General features: G+C 40.8%; 1 protein-coding gene across 5 annotated transcripts in view; it reads right to left on the reverse strand.

The window, feature by feature from the left end:
• The window catches only part of nav1b (neuron navigator 1b), a 121,968-nt gene that overhangs the window by 9,885 nt on the left and 93,205 nt on the right, over positions 1–18,878 (reverse strand). For 2 of the 5 annotated variants that reach the window (XM_051947988.1, XM_051947990.1), the window contains 10 exons: positions 18,292–18,465; positions 15,931–15,983; positions 15,537–15,560; positions 14,994–15,071; positions 7,222–7,305; positions 6,639–6,750; positions 6,425–6,546; positions 5,714–5,722; positions 4,058–4,236; positions 177–333 (listed from right to left, as the gene is read on the reverse strand). In XM_051947988.1, coding sequence (XP_051803948.1) covers positions 177–333; positions 4,058–4,236; positions 5,714–5,722; positions 6,425–6,546; positions 6,639–6,750; positions 7,222–7,305; positions 14,994–15,071; positions 15,537–15,560; positions 15,931–15,983; positions 18,292–18,465 — 992 coding nt within the window. Of the gene's footprint in view, positions 1–176; positions 334–4,057; positions 4,237–5,713; positions 5,723–6,424; positions 6,547–6,638; positions 6,751–7,221; positions 7,306–12,903; positions 12,913–14,993; positions 15,072–15,536; positions 15,561–15,930; positions 15,984–18,291; positions 18,466–18,878 lie in introns of all 5 variants that reach the window. The other 3 variants (XM_051947989.1, XM_051947991.1, XM_051947986.1) reach the window with 2 other exon arrangements.

The raw sequence follows: 18,878 nt of genomic DNA on the forward strand, positions 1-18,878 counted from the left end.
GGAGGCAAAATTTGTTGGAATATTGGACTCTATTTTGGGGTAGACAAGTTTCTACATACATTAGATGTGCAAATAGACAACATTTACATTAGAAGGTGAAAATGCTAATATTTATGCACCATCTTGAAGTCTGATTCTTTTCACAAAAGTAACAAAATGGAAGATATCACATGTACCTGCATGTTGGTCATGGCGTCCTGCAGCTGCTCCAGCTGATGGGCCGAGCTTAAAGCCTCCAGACGGATGTCAGTCAGTTTACGCTCCTTCTCCCACAGCTCAGTACGCAGTTCTGTTACAACCTTATCATCTGGCACGTCTCCACCTTCACATAGTCTGGAGACATTCACATAAGACAGTAAATAGAACAGTGAAAAAGTATAGCGAGGCACAGATCATATTTAAAAAACAAAAAACTGGTAAAACAAAAAAGCACTCAGAGAGCGTAGTACTCCACCAAGGCTGCTCAGTCATATGATTTCCAACAGATGAAATCTGAAAGAAATTTGTGGTCTACAGCCAGTTCGTAGTAGGATCACAATCATGTGATCAGTGTTGCCAACTCCTCAGTAAGGAAAGTAGCTACTGGCTATCCTAAAAGTCGCTAGAAGTCGCTAAATGACGTCATCTCCTAATTTGCATATTTCCCAGTTTGAATGTAATTGTAATCAACGTTGTAGGACAGAGGAATAACATTGTGGAAGAGACCAAAAAGTGAGTATAAAACACCCAAAATATGTTTTTGAACTAGAGGCTAAATGCTGTGCTTTATTTAAGTATGACAGTGAAGAAACATTTTCATTTATATTCCGCTCCGTAAGTCTGGAAGGGATCTGCAGTGACTTTGTGCATGCGCGATTCATCTGCCGTCTGGCCGCGGAGTGATGTGGGTCTCCTCTAATCAGACACTGGGACTGCTACGGGGTTACTGGCCTGTGCTTTGGGACGGGAGGAGCTCACAGCAGCACCTGCTGCTTGTTGAGGACAGTAACTACAGAATGATCCGACTTTTGCTGTCAGTCTCCAAAACGGCAGAAAAAGTTGCTAGATTTGTCGCTAGTCGCGTTTGACAAAAAAAGTCGCTAGGACGCTTTGGAAAGTCGCTAGATTCAGCGAGAAAGTCACTAAGTTGGCAACGCATGTGATCATCAGCAGGCAGCTGATGTAGTGTTCACTTGTCATGGTCACAGTGACACTGTGCTGCTATCTGGCAATGATACAGAAATCTTTAATAAATCTGTGATTCCAGACTACAAGCCGCTCACTGCCATAATCGAATCAGTTGGTCCTTGTGTCATTTCTGACCTTCCCTGAAAATTTCATCCAAATCTGTTAGTCCATTTTTGAGTAATGTTGCTTACAGACAGACAAACCAACGTCGATTGTCACATAACTCTCCCATGCTTCTTGGCAGAGTAACAAGAAAAGCACTCAGAGGGCCCAGTACTCTGCAAATGCAACTCAGTCATTATATGATTTCCAATGGATAAATCCTGATAAGTCCGCAGCGGTCAATTTGTAGTAGGATCACAACCATGTGATCGTCCGTAGGTAACTGACATAGTGTTCACTTGTAGACAGAATTACAGTGACGCCATGAAGCTATCTTGCAATGATACAGAAATCTTGGATCCAGAGTATAAGTCGTATCACTTCCAAAATCTAATCACTTGGTCCTTGTGCCATTTCCGACCTTCCCTGAAAATTTCATCAAAATCCGTTCGTCCATTTTTGAATAATGTTTTTGAACAGTCAAACAGACAGACAGACAAAGCAACGTCGATCATCAGATGACTCCGCCGTGTTCCTTGGTGGAGTAATAATGTGCTTACAGACACCATAGAGTTCAGCCTAAGCTATTTTTACATCTCTGTTTGATAATAACACCGGATTTATTAATGTTCTAATGCAGGGGTATTCAACTAAAATTCAACGAGATCCAGTCAGAAAATTTATTAGAGTAAAGGTCAGGAACATCATAACATCTAACTTCAATTAGTGCAATATATGATGATGTAACCTAGTAGTTTTATTAGCATGTGCATGTAATCAATAACTGACCATCAAATCAAATAAATTCAGTACGGTTAAAAAACATTTTGACAACATTAATTAATAATAACTTTCGATATAACTGTACATCTTAAAATAAAGTGCAGAACTTGAATAAATAATGATTGAACAACTCGAACCAACTTATATACATCCATAACAATACCTAAATCTCAAAAAATGTAAACAATTGAACATTTTTACATTTTTTTCCTGTCTTATCACTCCTCTTACATCCCATGCTGCTTAATGGGAGAACTGAGCTGAACTTGCCAGTGTTTTGAATTGTGGCCTAAATTGTGTCAGGGCCGTTCTCAAACACATTTGGAGCTCCTTGGTCAGTCTGGAACGATATTCAGTTTTGACTATCTTCATTGTTGAGAAAGCTGCTCCAGCTGTACGCTGAGCCAAACATGGTGAGCATGTGCAGGAATGTTTTCCTCTCGGTGTCACTTTATTTATTTTCCTTTTTTTGTCTGTCCATCTCCTCTCAGCTGCTTTCTGAATGCAGAGTCGTGATGTTTAGTAGCTGCAATGCAGAGACTTCACTGGCTGAGTAGCATCATGTGGGATGGCTGAACTTGTACGCAGGGGTGAAAGCAGTTTTAAATTCTTGCCGATACTATTACCAAAACCCTCATCTCGCTGTAACGCAAACAAATAAAAACATATTAATATTTTACTGTAGGCCAATGAAATAGGTAGGAATTAAAAACACTTGAAAATATGGTGAACTTTTTGCTTTAATTGAAACACTGATAAACATCCAGAATACCAGGCTCTGAGACAGGGACGGATTGAACGTTATTTCATTCGGTCGTTTGACCGAAGGGGCGGTCCACATCTGGGCCAGTGCGCTCAGATGTGGACGGCCAGTGTCGATTACACAGGTGGGCTGGTCTGGTCCAAAAAGTCCCGGGCCGAATTTGACTCCCAAATCGGCCCTGCTCTAAAAACAGACATGAGGTCAAGAGCAAACACTCAAAATGGAACTGAACATCAAAACACATCACCTAAAACATTTTCCACAGAGGCCTAAAGTAGTTATAGTAGTAGCAGTTAGTTTCTGATTTTCTGTGGTAACCCATCTTCAGTGTCCCTGTTTTTTCTTTTAAACAAACAGGTTATTTTCCTCTGCATTATTACTTTGACAAAAAAGATCTTGACTGTTTTGTAGTGTTTCTCTCCGTTTTTATTTAAAATATCTGTCTGTCGATGATAACCATTGTAAATCCTGTTGAAAGTTTTTCAGCCAATCACAAGAACATGTGGAATTTCAAGTGTAATTTATTGCTTGCCCCGTCCCGGCGCAAGTGGCGCTTGTTGATGTCTATTGACTAGTTGTGGAAAATGTCCCAGTGCAATAAATCAAACGCACCAATTTGCTGTTGGCTGCTATTGGCCAGCGCGATCGCTGTGTTACGGGAAAGCAGACACGCATGTGCTCCACGTACTGCGGAGTGAACCATACATAGATATTTCTGTGTTTGTTTGTTTTTTCAGATCAAATATTCTCTATCAATAGCACATGTTTTGACATTGACAATAAAGTAGACCACACGAAAATCGGTTGAGAAATGAGCAAATTATGATTTATTTTCAATGTACATGCATTGCTTTGAAAGGGAACTTTGCCCCCTCCAAGATGGCTGCCACGTAGGCACATCGATTAGCAGGCTGCTACAGTGCGCTGGCGTATCTACTCTTCATATCTGTGGAGTGAACGGTCGATAGTAGCCGGGCGGCATACCGATGGAAGAGTGGCGTTCCACCACCGGAACTTTTACCAGTACTGTGTACCGCCACCAGATCTTTTGCCAGTACGCAGTACCGGACCGTACCGGCTTACTTTCACTCCTGCTTGTACGTAAATGGTGTGTGTGCCTTCTGAGTTGATAACTAATGCTGTAAACACTGGAAAAGCTGCGCCGGTAAAATAGAAGTGACCAGTCAAATTTAAAATCCCGTTACAATTTACTGATTAGAGGTATTGTTTGGAGAGGTTTACCCGGCCGATGATGCAGAAGTTGAGGATTTCACTGAAACTGGACGGTTATCTCCATCATGGTGGACTCTCGGGGAGGAAGGTGCCGAGGACTCTGGAGTGGCGATCTCTTCAATGTCAGCATATGTTCCAGGTGACTTGGAGCCTTTCTTGCTAAAGGCCTTGTTGAAAGAGCTGCGTAACTGTTGACAGAAGAAATGTAAAACCGGCTATTACTAAATTAAAATTCTTAAAAGTGATTGATTGTAGTGAGCTGTTTGTATTCAATAAGTCATGTTTGCTACTGAAACCTGTCCAGGGTATCCCCTGCCTTCACCCTAAGTCTGCTGGGATAGACTCCAGCCCATTCATGACCCGAATGAGGATTTAGTGGTGTATAGATAATGGATGGATCTTTGCTACTGAAAGTTCTCATCTCCTTATTTTTTTGTTGTTGTTTTTGCAAGATGAGACTGAATGAGGAGCGCTTGAACATAAAATGTTATGTGAAAAATTATGGTGCTGCATATCCGCCTACTTTACCAAAAAGAGCTTGTGTATTTTTGAGGAAACAGTTAGCAGTCCAACCTATAACAAACTAGAAATAGCGTTGATTTAGAAGGGATACAATTTAATAAAACTGATGAGGAACAATGGGGCAAAAGTAGTTTCTTCACAAATGAAAACAGTAATAGTTCAGGTGAAACAATCTGATGTTGATGGTGCCCCCATTGCCTGGAAAATCCAGACTGACTTTATTTATGTATTAATATAAATACAAATGAAGGCAGTCTGGCATTGTGATGATAGGAGACGATTTCAAAAAGGAGGGGCTAATGAATGCAGCTTGAACGAGAAAGAACCAATCAGCGTAACACGGATGTGACGCACAAACAAATCGACCTTGAAGTCCATGTTGTCCAAACAACAATGGCATGCAGCCGAGAAAGCGTTGCAGTGAATGATTACTGCCGTTTTTGTCACAAAAATCTGCGAGTACAACACTTATTTTTGAAAAGGCTACGCAACAAAAGACTCCTTCCGAACGATTAGCGGTGTTAGGAATAACTTTAAATCGGAGCCAAACCAAGTCGGTGCGTATGTGTAAAAGTTGCTTAAATTTACTCACGCGTTTGGAACGGGATTTTCCTCTGTACAAACAATGGCAAGAAGCCGAAAGCAACGAGCCATCCACTGCCTCCTCATCGTCGGAAACATCAAGTGAAAAGAGGCAATGACTAACGCCATCCAAAACGCCAAGAGACCACAAAAAGATTCGCTTTGGCCCCCCTCCTCCTCCTCCGGCGCTGAATCCAGGCGCTGAAGATGACGCAGCATTAACTCCCGCCTCCCGTGCTATGATTGGTCGTACCAAACTGTCCCGGGAGGGAAACGCGATTCAATTCGCCCAATGCCCAACTGACTCTCCTGTATCTCCTAACATGGAGATAGGAGATTACATGGAGATTCAGTTTGGATTTTCCAAGCTAGTGCCCCCAAACAGTTTAAATACATGCAGATTTAATATTAAAAAATATGACTGAAACATTGCACACAGGAATTTGGTGAGTTTCAAAAAAGCATGAATGACAGAAAGTTTCCAAATGTTTCACAAGTATGACTCATAAAGTGCATGGAGAGTGTGGAAGGGGTTTTATCTAGTGTAGCAACATCACTCACCTCAAAGACCTAAAATCAAAAGCAGGGCAGCATGAGAGAGAGACCAGAGTCATTCTTAATAACAGATTTGGAACAAGAGGAGGATAATCACATATACAGACACACATGCAGGAGAATAAAGTAGGGCAACAACAGACTGATAAAATAAAACTGATGATAGCCCGCAACTGATGTGCCATATGGGTCAATATTACATTTCAATACTGCTTTTACATATGTGTACAATGCTACACTTTCAAATTTCTACATTCCTAATTGTTGTTTTTTCCATTTATTTCATACTGGTCTTGTTAGCACAGACAGAGCATACCACCCTGGAATTCACTGCACATATTGCCTGAGACATGAAAAAAATGCTGCGATGTGATGCTGTCAACTTTGTCAAGACAATCACTAAATCTGTTCAAATCTGACAAATCATAATTTCATATGAGCTCTATCAAACAATTTCATACTAAAAAGAAATGGTATTTCATTGTTTCCATCCATATCTCTAATATTTTGAAGAAAATATCTGATTATCTAATTCATAAAGCACCGCAAAATAATGATCAGAACACACTTGAATTCATGTGTCATCCTGAAAATGTATTTGTTATTTCTAACAGGCTGTGCTGTGTGGTGACACATACACAGGACTCCTCATGTTGGATACCTCTGACTTGTGTACTAATTAACTTATTGGTGTGATCACTAGCTGTGTTGCCTCACCCAGCTCTTTTTCTTCTTCTTCTTGGCCTCCTGCTCCTTGAAACTACCCATACTTGAGTGGCTTGTGGTGCTGGCAAGACTGGATATGCTCTCTGAGGAGTTTTGGCGATTGATCAGCAGCTCTGAAGACCGGAAAGAGAAAGAAAAGGTCAACATTGACAGAGAAGTCTATTGAGAGTCCTAATCATGGTGTACCTCACTGGCAAATTCTGACCTTTAGGTGTGATATCTGGATTACTGAGGGCCCCCTGAATGATTTCCTGGGCTTCTGTGTTTTTGCTCTGCAGAATCTCAATGGTCTCCTTGAGTTCAGTGAGCTCAGAGTCCTGAATAATGGAAAGATCCATGTGTTCATGTTAGCTGGCAGGTTGGCAACTGAACCAAGATTCTGCTGAAGCGAGGACTGTGGAATGTCTATTAGCTTTGACTAAGGATGTTGGGCTCTACTGATAGGCTGATGACAAGATGGAAATCTAACCATGCAAACCTTCGACCTACATCTTACATCCAGAAAAAAAGTATCTCACTTAGGAGTGTGTCTTTCATTGACAAATCTAATATACAACAGCTTCATGAATACTTCATTATCGTCACCATCAAGTATGTAGAGAAAAAAAGATCTCTCGAGAGAAATGGCTAACCTTGACTTTCATTTCTTTATTTAGGGGCTTTTTTAAAGCTGCTTATAAAGTGTAATGCATTTTTCTCTTCACATTTCATTACACAAATGAATGGAAACTGCCACAGATTTCACAAATAGTACAAAATTCATTAGCATCATGAAATCCTCAAGACACCTTTTGCTCTGAGGACACCGACAGTGTCTGCAGGCGTGCTGTCATCAGCTGCAGACTCTGTTCAAATGCAGCTACCAGATTAGCCTGCAAGAGAAAGACACAGCGGTAAAAACCACAAAGAGACGGCAGTGATGGGGGGGCGAATGGGCAGCAGACAGGGATGAGTCACCAGCTGAGTCACATCGGTCTGGAGCCTCACACACTCACAGCACATCAAACAAATGGCTTTCTCCATCTGTTGGGGGAGGAGGGAGGGACACTGAAGTGGACAGCTGTGGATGATGTCAGAGATGAAAGAAGACATTAGGGTAATGGTGGTGAGGGAGGGCAGTGATGTGGCACAAGGACAAACCCTGTCAACTTAATGTAGCATGTTTGAGCTTTAGGCTTTCACACCATTAATGCTGATGGCGGAACGTAAAAGGCATGAATGTTTGTGACAAATTAAAAACTCTTCAGACCCTCCCTTTAGGGAATATTACCTATACAATAAAACACGAACAACATAATTCTCATCAGATATGGGACCCCTTTATTTATTATGTTTCAAGAACAGATTTGTGTGTGATTGAAGAATCTGGGAAAATGTAAACACTGGCACTCAGCAGTACCCAATAGGATAGAAATGTGTTTTTTTCACTTTCACTGACTAGAACTCACAAAATTGATCCCCAACCAAGAATAAGAATAATTTGGAGGGTGGGGTGGGGTTGACATGTTTGCTCAATACATGTAATTGTATGTCTTTGTTATGTTGTCTTTGTTATAGTGTGAAACCAATAATAATAATGTTGGTTAAAAAAAAGACAGACATCATTCTGTTAAGTTTGTCAAGGAAGTAAGGCAGACTCCACATGATTTTATAGAGTTTACTTTATTTTAACAAAGTATTTTTTATTTAATTTTTGTTAGGTTTAGTAGTTCCAACTATTGTGGTTTGTCCATCATTTTGCTTGCTATTCCATTTTCTTTTGTTTGCATTGGCACTTTGCACTATATACAGTGGGTACGGAAAGTATTCAGCCCCCTTGAAATTTTTTACTCTCTGTGTCATTGCAGCCTTTTGCCAAAATCAAAAAAGTTCATTTTATTTCTCATTAATGTACACTTAGCACCCCATCTTGACAGAAAAAAACAGAAATGTAGAAATTTTTACACATTTATTAAAAAAGAAAAACTGAAATATCACATGGTCATAAGTATTCAGACCCTGTGCTCAGTATTGAGTAGAAGCTCCCTTTTCAGCTAGTACAGCCATGAGTCTTCTTGGGAATGACGCAACAAGTTTTTCACACCTGGATTTGGAGATCCTCTGCCATTCTTCCTTGCAGATCCTCTCCAGTTCTGTCAGGTTGGATGGTGAACGTTGGTGGACAGCCATTTTGAGGTCTCTCCAGAGATGCTCAATTGGGATTAGGTCAGGGCTCTGGCTGGGCCAGTCAAGAGCGGTCACAGAGTTGTTCTGAAGCCAATCCTTTGTTATTTTACCTGTGTGCTTAGGGTCATTGTCCTGTTGAAAGCTGAACCTTCGGCCCAGTCTGAGGTCCTGAGCACTCTGGAAGAGGTTTTCCTCCAGGATATCTCTGTACTTGGCCGTATTCATCCTTCCTTCAATTGCGACCAGTCGTCCTGTCCCTGCAGCTGAAAAACACCCCCACAACATGATGCTCCCACCACCATGTTTCACTGTAGGGATTGTATTGGGCAGGTGATGAGCAGTGCCTGGATTTCTCCACACATACCGCTTAGAATTAACACCGAAAAGTTCAATCTTGGTCTCATCAGACCAGACAATCTTATTTCTCATAGTCTGGGAGTCCATGTGTTTTTTGGCAAACTCTGTGCGGGCTTTCATGTGTCTTGCACTGAAGAGAGGCTTCCGTCGGGCCACTCTGCCATAAAGCCCCGACTGGTGGAGGGCTGCAGTGATAGCTGACTTTGTGGAACTTTCTCCTATCTCCCGACTGCATCTCTGGAGCTCAGCCACAGTGATCTTTGGGTTCTTCTTTACCTCTCTCACCACCAAGGCTCTTCTCCCACCATTGCTCAGTTTGGCTGGATGGCCAGGAAGAGTTGTGGTTGTCCCAAACTTCTTCCATTTGAGGATTATGGAGGTCACTGTGCTCTGAGGAACCTTGAGTGCTGCAGAAATTCTTTTGTAACCTTGGCCAGATCTGTGCCTTTCCACAATTCTGTCTCCGAGCTCCTTGGGCAGTTCCTTGGACCTCATGATTCTCATTTGCTCTGACATGCACTGTGAGCTGTAAGGTCTTATATATAGACAGGTGTGTGCCTTTCCTAATCAAGTCCAATCAGTTTAATTAAACACAGCTGGACTCCAATAAAGAAGCAGAACCATGTCGAGGAGGATCAGAAGAAATGGACAGCATGTGAGTTAAATATGAATGTCGCTGCAAAGGGTCTGAATACTTATGACCATGTGATATTTCAGTTTTTCTTTTTTAATAAATTTGCAAAAATTTCTACATTTCTGTTTTTTCTGTCAAGATGGGGTGCTGAGAAATAAAATGAATGAGAAATAAAATGAACTTTTTTGGTTTTGGCAAATGGCTGGAATGACACAGAGAGTGGAAAATTTCAAGGGGTCTGAATACTTTCCGTACCCACTGTACTTGCGGTCATAGCTATCTAAAAGTAAAATGACAATAATTTACCTGACACTACTTGATTGTGCTTGAATTATGTTACTGATGTCTAAAGAACAGACGTTTAGGGTCAGCCACTTGGTTACAGTTCATTCAGAAGTCAGCAGCAAGTACTTAGAAACACTCAACGCAGGAAACACATAACTGGCTAAATTGCATAGGCTCCCCATTAATTTCAGAATTCATTTCAAGATTTTGTTAGTTACTTTTAAATCATAACATAGTCTCACTCCACTCTATAGCTCTGAACTTTTACGACCATACCCTGCACCTTGACTCCTGGGATCTTGAGTTCAAAGGCCTATAGAGCTCCGGGAGATGACATCACACAATCCTGGCATGCAACAGTCGAAATCAAAACACCGCCATATTGGCAGGAAGGCGCGCTGTTTAAACTACTGCCAGCTAACTCCTAAACGTTCTTCAGCGTCAACATCAGAGATATGGTGGACAGTTGTTGCGCCCCGGGATGCCAGAACAGCCGAGGACGAGCAAAGGGGAAAGCATTTTATCGGATTCCCAAAGATCCTGAAAGACGACAGAGGTGGATCACTGCCATAAAACGCGCAAGAAGCGAACAGAAGAAAACGGAGCGGTGGGAACCCGCAGGCAACGGATTCCGCTTATGTAGCGACCACTTTGTATCAGGTACAGAATCCGTTTCCTAAGCTTTATATCTGATCGCGTAATTTCTCTTACCCCTCAAGGCTTTTATACGCTTTAAGAGATTCACCGGAGTAGGATGAAGGAAATTTTATCAGGTAATTGTAGATGTCAGGGTACCGCAGGTCCAGTAAAAGGTCCGCTCCGACCGCCTCAAGATTCTTAAATAAGATACCGGGGGCATGATATGTGTCAGGGCTCCCTCCTCACCCCCGTCCTTCCCACCTGACATCCCCAAATACCCCCTTTCCCATCTGCTCCTTTCTCCTTCTCCTGTTCCTCTCCCTCTCATGCTCCGGTCTCCCATCCGCTCCTCTGCCCTGTCTGTCTCGCTGTCTCCCATCCGCTCCTCTGCCCTGTCTCTCCCTCTGCAGCTCGGCGCCTGAGTGGAGTTCAGCTTCCCAGCTGACTCCACTCAGGCAATCAACCACCTTTACGGCTCCCGGACAGCTGACAGACATCACCCTGATTACTCACCTCAGCAATAAGAACCGGCTCATCCTTCCACTCCCTGCCAGATTGTTGAACAAAGACCCCACAGTCAGTTCGCTCTCTAGCCTCCTGTAAAGATCTGTTTGTCCGGGATCCCCGCCGTCCTCCTTCCCCTCCAATTCTCCCCAGACCACTGGGTACCGGTTTTCCCCCCTCACTGGACCCCCCGTTCCTGCCTGGACCCCCCTGTTCCTGCCTGGACCCCCCGTTCCTGCCTGGACCCCCCTGTTCCTGCCTGGACCCCCCTGTTCCTGCCTGGACCCCCCGTTCCTACCTGGACCCCCCGACCTGCTTCCCTCCCAACCTCCCGGAGCCTCCAGACCCACCTGGCCAAAACCCCCCACTACGTCAGCCACTCCCCGCTCCTGCACCCTGGTTTTCCCCCACCAAGCCACTATTCACCCCCAACAATAAAACACTTTCATTCCAGCCAGCCTTGGTAGTGTGGCTCTCTGCTCGGGTCCAACCCGCTCATCCGTGACAATATGGATCAGATATGTTTAGTTTGTCCAGTTTGTTTGTATATTTTATAATATCGTCTGATTTAAAATGAAAAGTAAACTCAGACGGCGTAAATTTTCTACCAGCGCCATTCATTTTGAAGCGGAGTTTCCTGCCAACATGGCGGCGTAAACAAACGGAGTCACGGGACGTCCGGAGCTCTATAGTCCAGGCTTCAAACAAATGCTTTAACTGTTTTAGCCAAAATGACTAGAACAACCTTGCCCTGACAGTCAGAACAAGTAAGTCATTTCCTTCATTCAAAAAGCTGTTCAAACCCCACAGACACAGGCATGCATTAGTAAAACATTCTATTCCTTCTCTGCTCTTTTCTATGGTTGCAGTGTTTTGAAATTTTTCATTGTCTTCTTGCAATATTTTATTGTTGTTTAATGTATATTTATATATATATCATATACAAATATACATTATATATATATATATATATATATATATATATATATAATGTATATTGTATATTTGAATGTTTCTTGTAAAACACTTTATAACTTTATTTTTGAAAGGTACCATAGAAATAAAGTTTACTATTAATATTATTATTTAAAGTGCCATAACATCACAGTGTAGCAGTCAGCTATTTACATTTGACCAAGAGAAGCAAATTTCTGCTATAGTGTGCTAGACTACCTAAACTCACAGTTTTTATAGCTGCATTTCTCTGATGACTGTGATTCTTATTCCACATTTTAGCATGCATGGTATTTTATTTGTCTCCAAATCTAAGAAAATTATTAGGAATAGTCAGAAACTGATGGAATTACTTGGTACATTAGTTAGTCAACGAACAGAAAATTAACAGGTAATTTCAATAAATGTTTAATTTCTGATTAAATATGCCAAGAATTTGGGATTTTGCATAAATTCCACAATCCCCAATTCAATACATTTCAGTTAAATGAACATCATATTAACAATGTTGCCAAATCATTATGGATGGTGTCATTAAACAAAGCATGAAGTGTTACAAAGAAGTTAAATAGGAGGCCAAAATTCAATTTTTCATAGCAAATCCTAACATACCATACCATACTCACAGAATAAAGAAAGAAATATGAGGAAGTCACTTGGGCCACTAGGAAAATCAACTGAGAGTTTTAACACATGAAAGACTAATCAATTAATTGGATAAACAATCTAGAGACTAATGCATATGAAAATAAAAAAACTTATAATAACCCTATAATTTTAAGCTCCAGTCAACATGTTTTAAGTTGGAAAGTTTGACTATGCCACACCACACTACAACCCCAACACAGATGTCCAATGATCATCATTTAATATCCTCTAAGCGTAAGGAGGAAGTGACACAGGGAGCTCTGGAAGTGACGCTTTAACAAACCTGGCCTAGCTGCTACACCCAGCATCCAGAGGTGCGGGTCAATGGGAGGCAGGTAGGGGTGCAGCAGAGTCCAGCAGTCATTATAGCCAAGAGTGTAAAAGAGAGGGACAGTGGTGTTAGGCATGGGAATAAAAATTTCTTATAAAAATATATCCAGGAACACACACACACACACACACACACACACACACACACACACACACACACACACACACACACACACACACACACACACACGTGTGTGTGTCTTGCTATCATTGTGGGGACATACCATTGACTCCCATTCATATCTAACCCCTAACCCTTACCCTAACCCTAACCTTAACCAAACCCTAACCCTAACCAAAACAATGGCTAAAGAAACGTTTTTGCACTTTTACTTTTTTCAGTAACAGTATGGCCAAGAAAACACTGTTTAAACTTGTGGGGACCAAAATGAGGTCCCCACAAGTGACACAGTTTTCGGTTTTCCTACAGTTGTGGGGACATTTGGTCCCCACAATATAGAAAAAACATGGGCACACACACACACACACACACACACACACACACACACACACACAGAGTCACATAGCATGATAGAAACACACAGGTTAACTGATTGAAAAGCCAGTTAGTAAATGTGCAAAAGAAGACTAGTTGTCTGTCAGGATCTGTGGTTGCATAAGCGGTGGTATCGTTTAAAATCACGTGTCATTAAACTGCCAGAATCAAGCATGAACAAGCTGCAGACACAAAGAAGCAGGGATTGGAAAGTCGTCAGGTAAGGCCAGTACAAACAAAGAGCTACAGGTGAGCAATCTGGTCAAGCTCAAACAGGTGATCATTAAAATAAAAGGGCCTAAAGAAATGTGCACAAAAGTAATTGCAGTGAGAGTATAGCTTTACTTTTAAACCAACAACTGAATAAAGGAAATTATGGTCTTTTACCTTGCTGACATGTTTCGACTGCATCTGCAGTCTTTTTCAGAACGCCATCTGACATGTTAAGACATGTCCTTTTTTATCACGTGGCCGATCTGTCAGAATCCGTCAGATCAGCCACGCCCCCTGCCATCCAGTGGTCTCTGGAGGATGGAATCCCAGGTATACGAGAGGGTGTAGGCCCCCTTGTTCCGATCCATGGAACTGCTCACCTGCTTCTTGATCTCGATGGCCTCCTTAATCCATCCTTTGTATTTGTTGGTCTCCGATGTTAAAATCCTCCCCCTGTCCCAGTCCATGATGTGGTTTTTTTCTTTTACAGTGATCCGTGATGGCTGATTTTTTGTCTTCTTGATCGGCTTTTTCATTTTGTGTTCTTGTGAGTCGCCCAATTGTTTCCTTTGCACATTCTGTCTGGTGTTCCATTCTTCTTGTGTTGTACAATCTATCCGTTTCTCCAATGTATGTTTTCTCGCATGATTTGCATGGAATTTTGTATATGATGTTGCATTTATTGTCTGGTTCTATTTTGTCTTTTGGATGAACTAATGGCTGCCGGAGTTGTGTATGTGGTTTTACTGTTGTGTTGATGTTGTGTTTTTTCATTATGCATTGTATAGGTTCTATTATCCCTCCGATCTGACAGATTCTGACAAATCTATGAGATCGGCCACATGATGAGAAAAGACACGTCATGACATGTCGGATGACACTCTGAAGAAGACTGCAGATGCAGTCAAAACATGTCAGTAAGGTCAAAGACCATAGTTTCCTTATTCATTTGTCGGTTTAAAAGTAACGCTATTCTATAATAAGAAACGACAAAATGAAGATAATCCAACTATGCAGAGAGAGAACTGGAAATATGGCATATTAAATCTTAAATCAAGTTTTGTGACTGGGTTGTCTTTAATTGAGCAGAAGCCAGAATCAGCAAGGATTATAAAGGGAAGAATCTTTTTTTCCCAGTATATCACCCTGACAAAACTGTAGTGCAGATATTATACAAACCCATTATTTTTATTTAGTTATGCAACAAGAGCTCAAGGCCTTAGAGGAAGTTGAGGGAACATTTGGATTTTTCACACTGATCAAATATCTGTCAAAGTCATAAACAATTTAGCTTAGAAAAAGAGAACAAAATGAAGTAAACATATCATACATACATTAGAAGAAAGCTGCATGGTCAAGTTGGCAACTTTTTCCTGGGAGGATTCCAGCTCTCGCCTCAACTTGCGAATTTGCTGTGGAAAAAATGTAAATCACATTTAAGAAGTATGGACATCGTACTACAGTACCTTCGACAAATGTCAGAAGTATTGGAAATATCAATACAGATTTTAATCATGACAATGCAATGATGGAATGTGATAAATGCCTAAAACATAACGGTTGTTGTCTCTCAACAGAAACCAAAACACACTAAATACACTGCAAGCCAACAGAAATTAGATAAAAGTCACCATTTATCTCATGCACTGAGAATTTTATGAGGTCTGACTCTCTTCATTAAATGTTGGAAGGTGCTGGTAAAAACACAGAGTATTAAAGATGAAATAAGCTGCTGAGATAAAGATCCATCGTGATAAACCTCCTGTAGCACTGACAACACCACGTGATGAATGGACCGGTTTCGATATGAAATGACTGACAGACGATGTAGAGGAAAGGCACACTGTGATTTAAAGACTATGGCACGTTGACCTTACCTCCCCTTGTATCCTCTCCTCATTCTTAGGAAGGTATGATGAAAGCAAGATGACAAAATGGAGGATTAAATAGAATATTTATAGAAATAAAAACATTTAAACCTCTTTCAAGTCCTATAAAATAGAAACTTAAAAAAGGTACTAGGCACCCACAGCAAGTAACATCAGATTGAGAAGAGGTTTTGCAGTCAAATGGGGAGAGGTTCATGTCAAAAAAACTCAGTCACTTTGATTACAGCTACTTGCCTGTTTTGGCAGTAATGTAGATATGTAACAATAATCTGTGTTGTAAAAGGTTTGTATAAACTGTATACACAAAGCAATAAACCTCACCAAAAGCAGAAGTACATATAATAAAGTTCTGCATCTACATAAAATGGCTTTATCTACTTACCGAGGAATAGTTGGATGAAGCATTGGATGCCAAAGAGAGTACAGAGCCATGTACTGAAACAAACATGACAGAGACGCGATTTAATATGACAAGCAATTTTAACATGTTAACAGGATAAAAAATACTTTCCAAGAAATGTTAATAATCAATAATTTATTGCCTGCAATTTCTGCCAACACCTGTCTCAAATAAATGACTAAAGCATTGACAGATTATTTTTACCTATGAGAAACCTGTAAATAAGCCTGCAACTTAGTTAGACCATTTAGATAATTAGTGCTACATTAATGCTCACAGACAGTCTAGTATTCTGTTTGTACTAGTGATGTCAAACAATTAAAATTTTTAATCTGATTATTCACAGGGTTACTGTGGGTTAATTTTGATTATCACGATTAATTATAATTCATTTTTAATCTATATTCATCGCGTTTAATTTTGCCTGAGCAAACAGATTCAAGAAAGAAGGGAATATATATGCACTTAACTTGTTTATTAAACACCTGTGCGTCGGTGAATAGAAAACTCCTTCCTGTAGAGTGTGCTTATTACTGTAAGTTGGTGAACTGTTCCATCTTTGGAGTTTATTTGTATTCAAAAAGACAGCCAAAATGCTGTTTAGTGCAGGGGTATTCAACTAAAATTCAAAGAGGTCCAGTCAGAGAAAACGTATTAAAGCAAAGGTCCAGAAAATCTTAATGTCTAATTTGAATTAGTGTAAAATATGTTGATGTAACCTGGTAGTTTCATTAGTGTCTGCATGTAATCAATAACTGATCATCAAATCAAATAAATTCAGTACGATTCCAAAAAAAATGACATCTATTAACAAATAACTTTTGACATAATTGTACATCTGAAAATAAAGTGAAAAATGATCAAACACCCTGAACCAACTTATATACATCTTTAACAATACCTAAATCTCAAAAAAATATAAACAGTTGAACACTTTCACATTTTTTTTCTCGTCTATCACTCCCCATATTTCCCTGCTGATTAATGTTAGAACTGAGCTGCCAGTGTTTTGAATCGTGGTCTGAACGGTGTCAGGGTCGTTCTCAAACACATTTGGAGCTCATTGGTGAGCCTGGAACCATATTTAGTTTGGATTATATTCATAGCTGGCTTACAGCTGTGTGTTGAGCCAAACATAGTCAACATGTGCAGGGCTACTTTCCTCTCAGTGTTGATTTGTTAATTATGCCACCAAAGAATGCAGCGGAGTTATGTGACAATCGGCGTACATTTGTTTGTAAATCTGTCCGTCCGTCTGCAACATTACTCAAACACAGACCAATGGATTTGGATGAAATTTTCAGGGAAGGTCAGAAATGACACAAGGACCACCTCAATAGATTCTGGTAGTGATGCAACTTATAGTCTGGATCAACAGATTTGTTAAGGATTTTCCATTGCACAGCGTCACCATAACCATGACAACAAGTGAAGACTGCATCAGTTACCTGCATCAATTCACTCGACCCGTTACATATATAGGTCACGCAATTCGGTATCTGTACTACATAAGGTACGCATGCACAACACATGCCTGTGCTCACGCAAGGCAATTTAGTATTTTTTTAGTTAGTTTGTGGGTCAATCTATTATAAAGTACACAAATTGAGGAATAAACAGTCTTGGCGGAGCACTGCGCTCTCTGACTGAGTTCTTTTCTTGTTTATCTTTTTGTCTATCCTCCTCTCGTCTGTCCCTCACCTGTTTTCTGAACTCAACTGCGATGTTTAGTGGCTGGAATGCAGAGACCAATTCATTAACTGAGTAGCGTCACGTGGGATGGCTGAACTCGTATCTAATTGGTCTGTGTGTTTCCTGAACAGATAAACTAATGCCGTAAACACTGAAAAGGTGGGCCGGTAAAATAGAAGCGAACCATCAAATTTAAAACACCCAAAATACGTTCCCAGAGACATTTCAGGGATTTTGAGTCATTCTGCACTGCAGATGCGTTAATTGTGTTAAAAATTTTAATCTGATAAATTATGGTACTGGATTAATCCGCACCAACATGCTAATTTTGACAGCCCTGCTTTATACTAATGAAAACACTAAAATACATTTTTGAAAAATTCAAGTTTATGGGAGATTTTAAATTATCACTAGATAACTCCTGTTTTGTTTACATTGTGACTACATGTAGCACTTTCAAACCCTAACACAGCTCAGTATTAATCTAACATGGAGGCACCAAGACTCCTCTCCACTTTCTTTGCTTCTGAAAACAAACATCTTTCTGACATTTTGCTTTACCGACTGTGTGCAGTATGAGCACACAATTTTGCTTCATTGGAAGCCATGTTGGGAGACTCCCCAGAATGGAGCCAAGCCAGGCTGTCTCACCATCATCCCCTGGTTCACGGAAAGAACCGGACCGCATCATGCTTTTTGGCCGGTCAGCCAGCGACATACTGCTGCCCAGGGGGGAGGATCCATAGAGATCGCAGGCTGACTCACTGGGGGGACCTATGCTGTTGGAGCGTGATATCCTCGGGGTGCCGCTGGAAATTGGGGTAGCTATTATAAATGAAAAAAACAGACAAAACTGTAAGATTCAGTGCAATGGACACACATGCGCACACAGAGTAGGCCTCCACCTTGGTGTAGCATCCTTATTCTGATGACTCAGTGTAAGGCAACACTATGCTTCCACAACAGTGAAGTGATAAATATAGCCTGACTTGACCCCTATTGCCTTCATCCACTGCATATTTCACTCTTCATCTCACACTGAAATGAGTGTAAATCCATGATAATGATTTTCACTTGAAAAAAATATGATCATATATTATATTTTTTATTATATCTGGCCATCACTTCATCACTATATGACAGAATTTATTACAGATAACTTCTGTCATCATCACTTAACTGTAAAAACTTGCTGGACTTTCCTCTCAGTACAGACTCAATTTCCCTGTCTGCAACAA

This window comes from Acanthochromis polyacanthus, chromosome 5 (genome assembly GCF_021347895.1).
Source record: "Acanthochromis polyacanthus isolate Apoly-LR-REF ecotype Palm Island chromosome 5, KAUST_Apoly_ChrSc, whole genome shotgun sequence".
Classification (NCBI taxonomy): domain Eukaryota; kingdom Metazoa; phylum Chordata; class Actinopteri; family Pomacentridae; genus Acanthochromis; species Acanthochromis polyacanthus.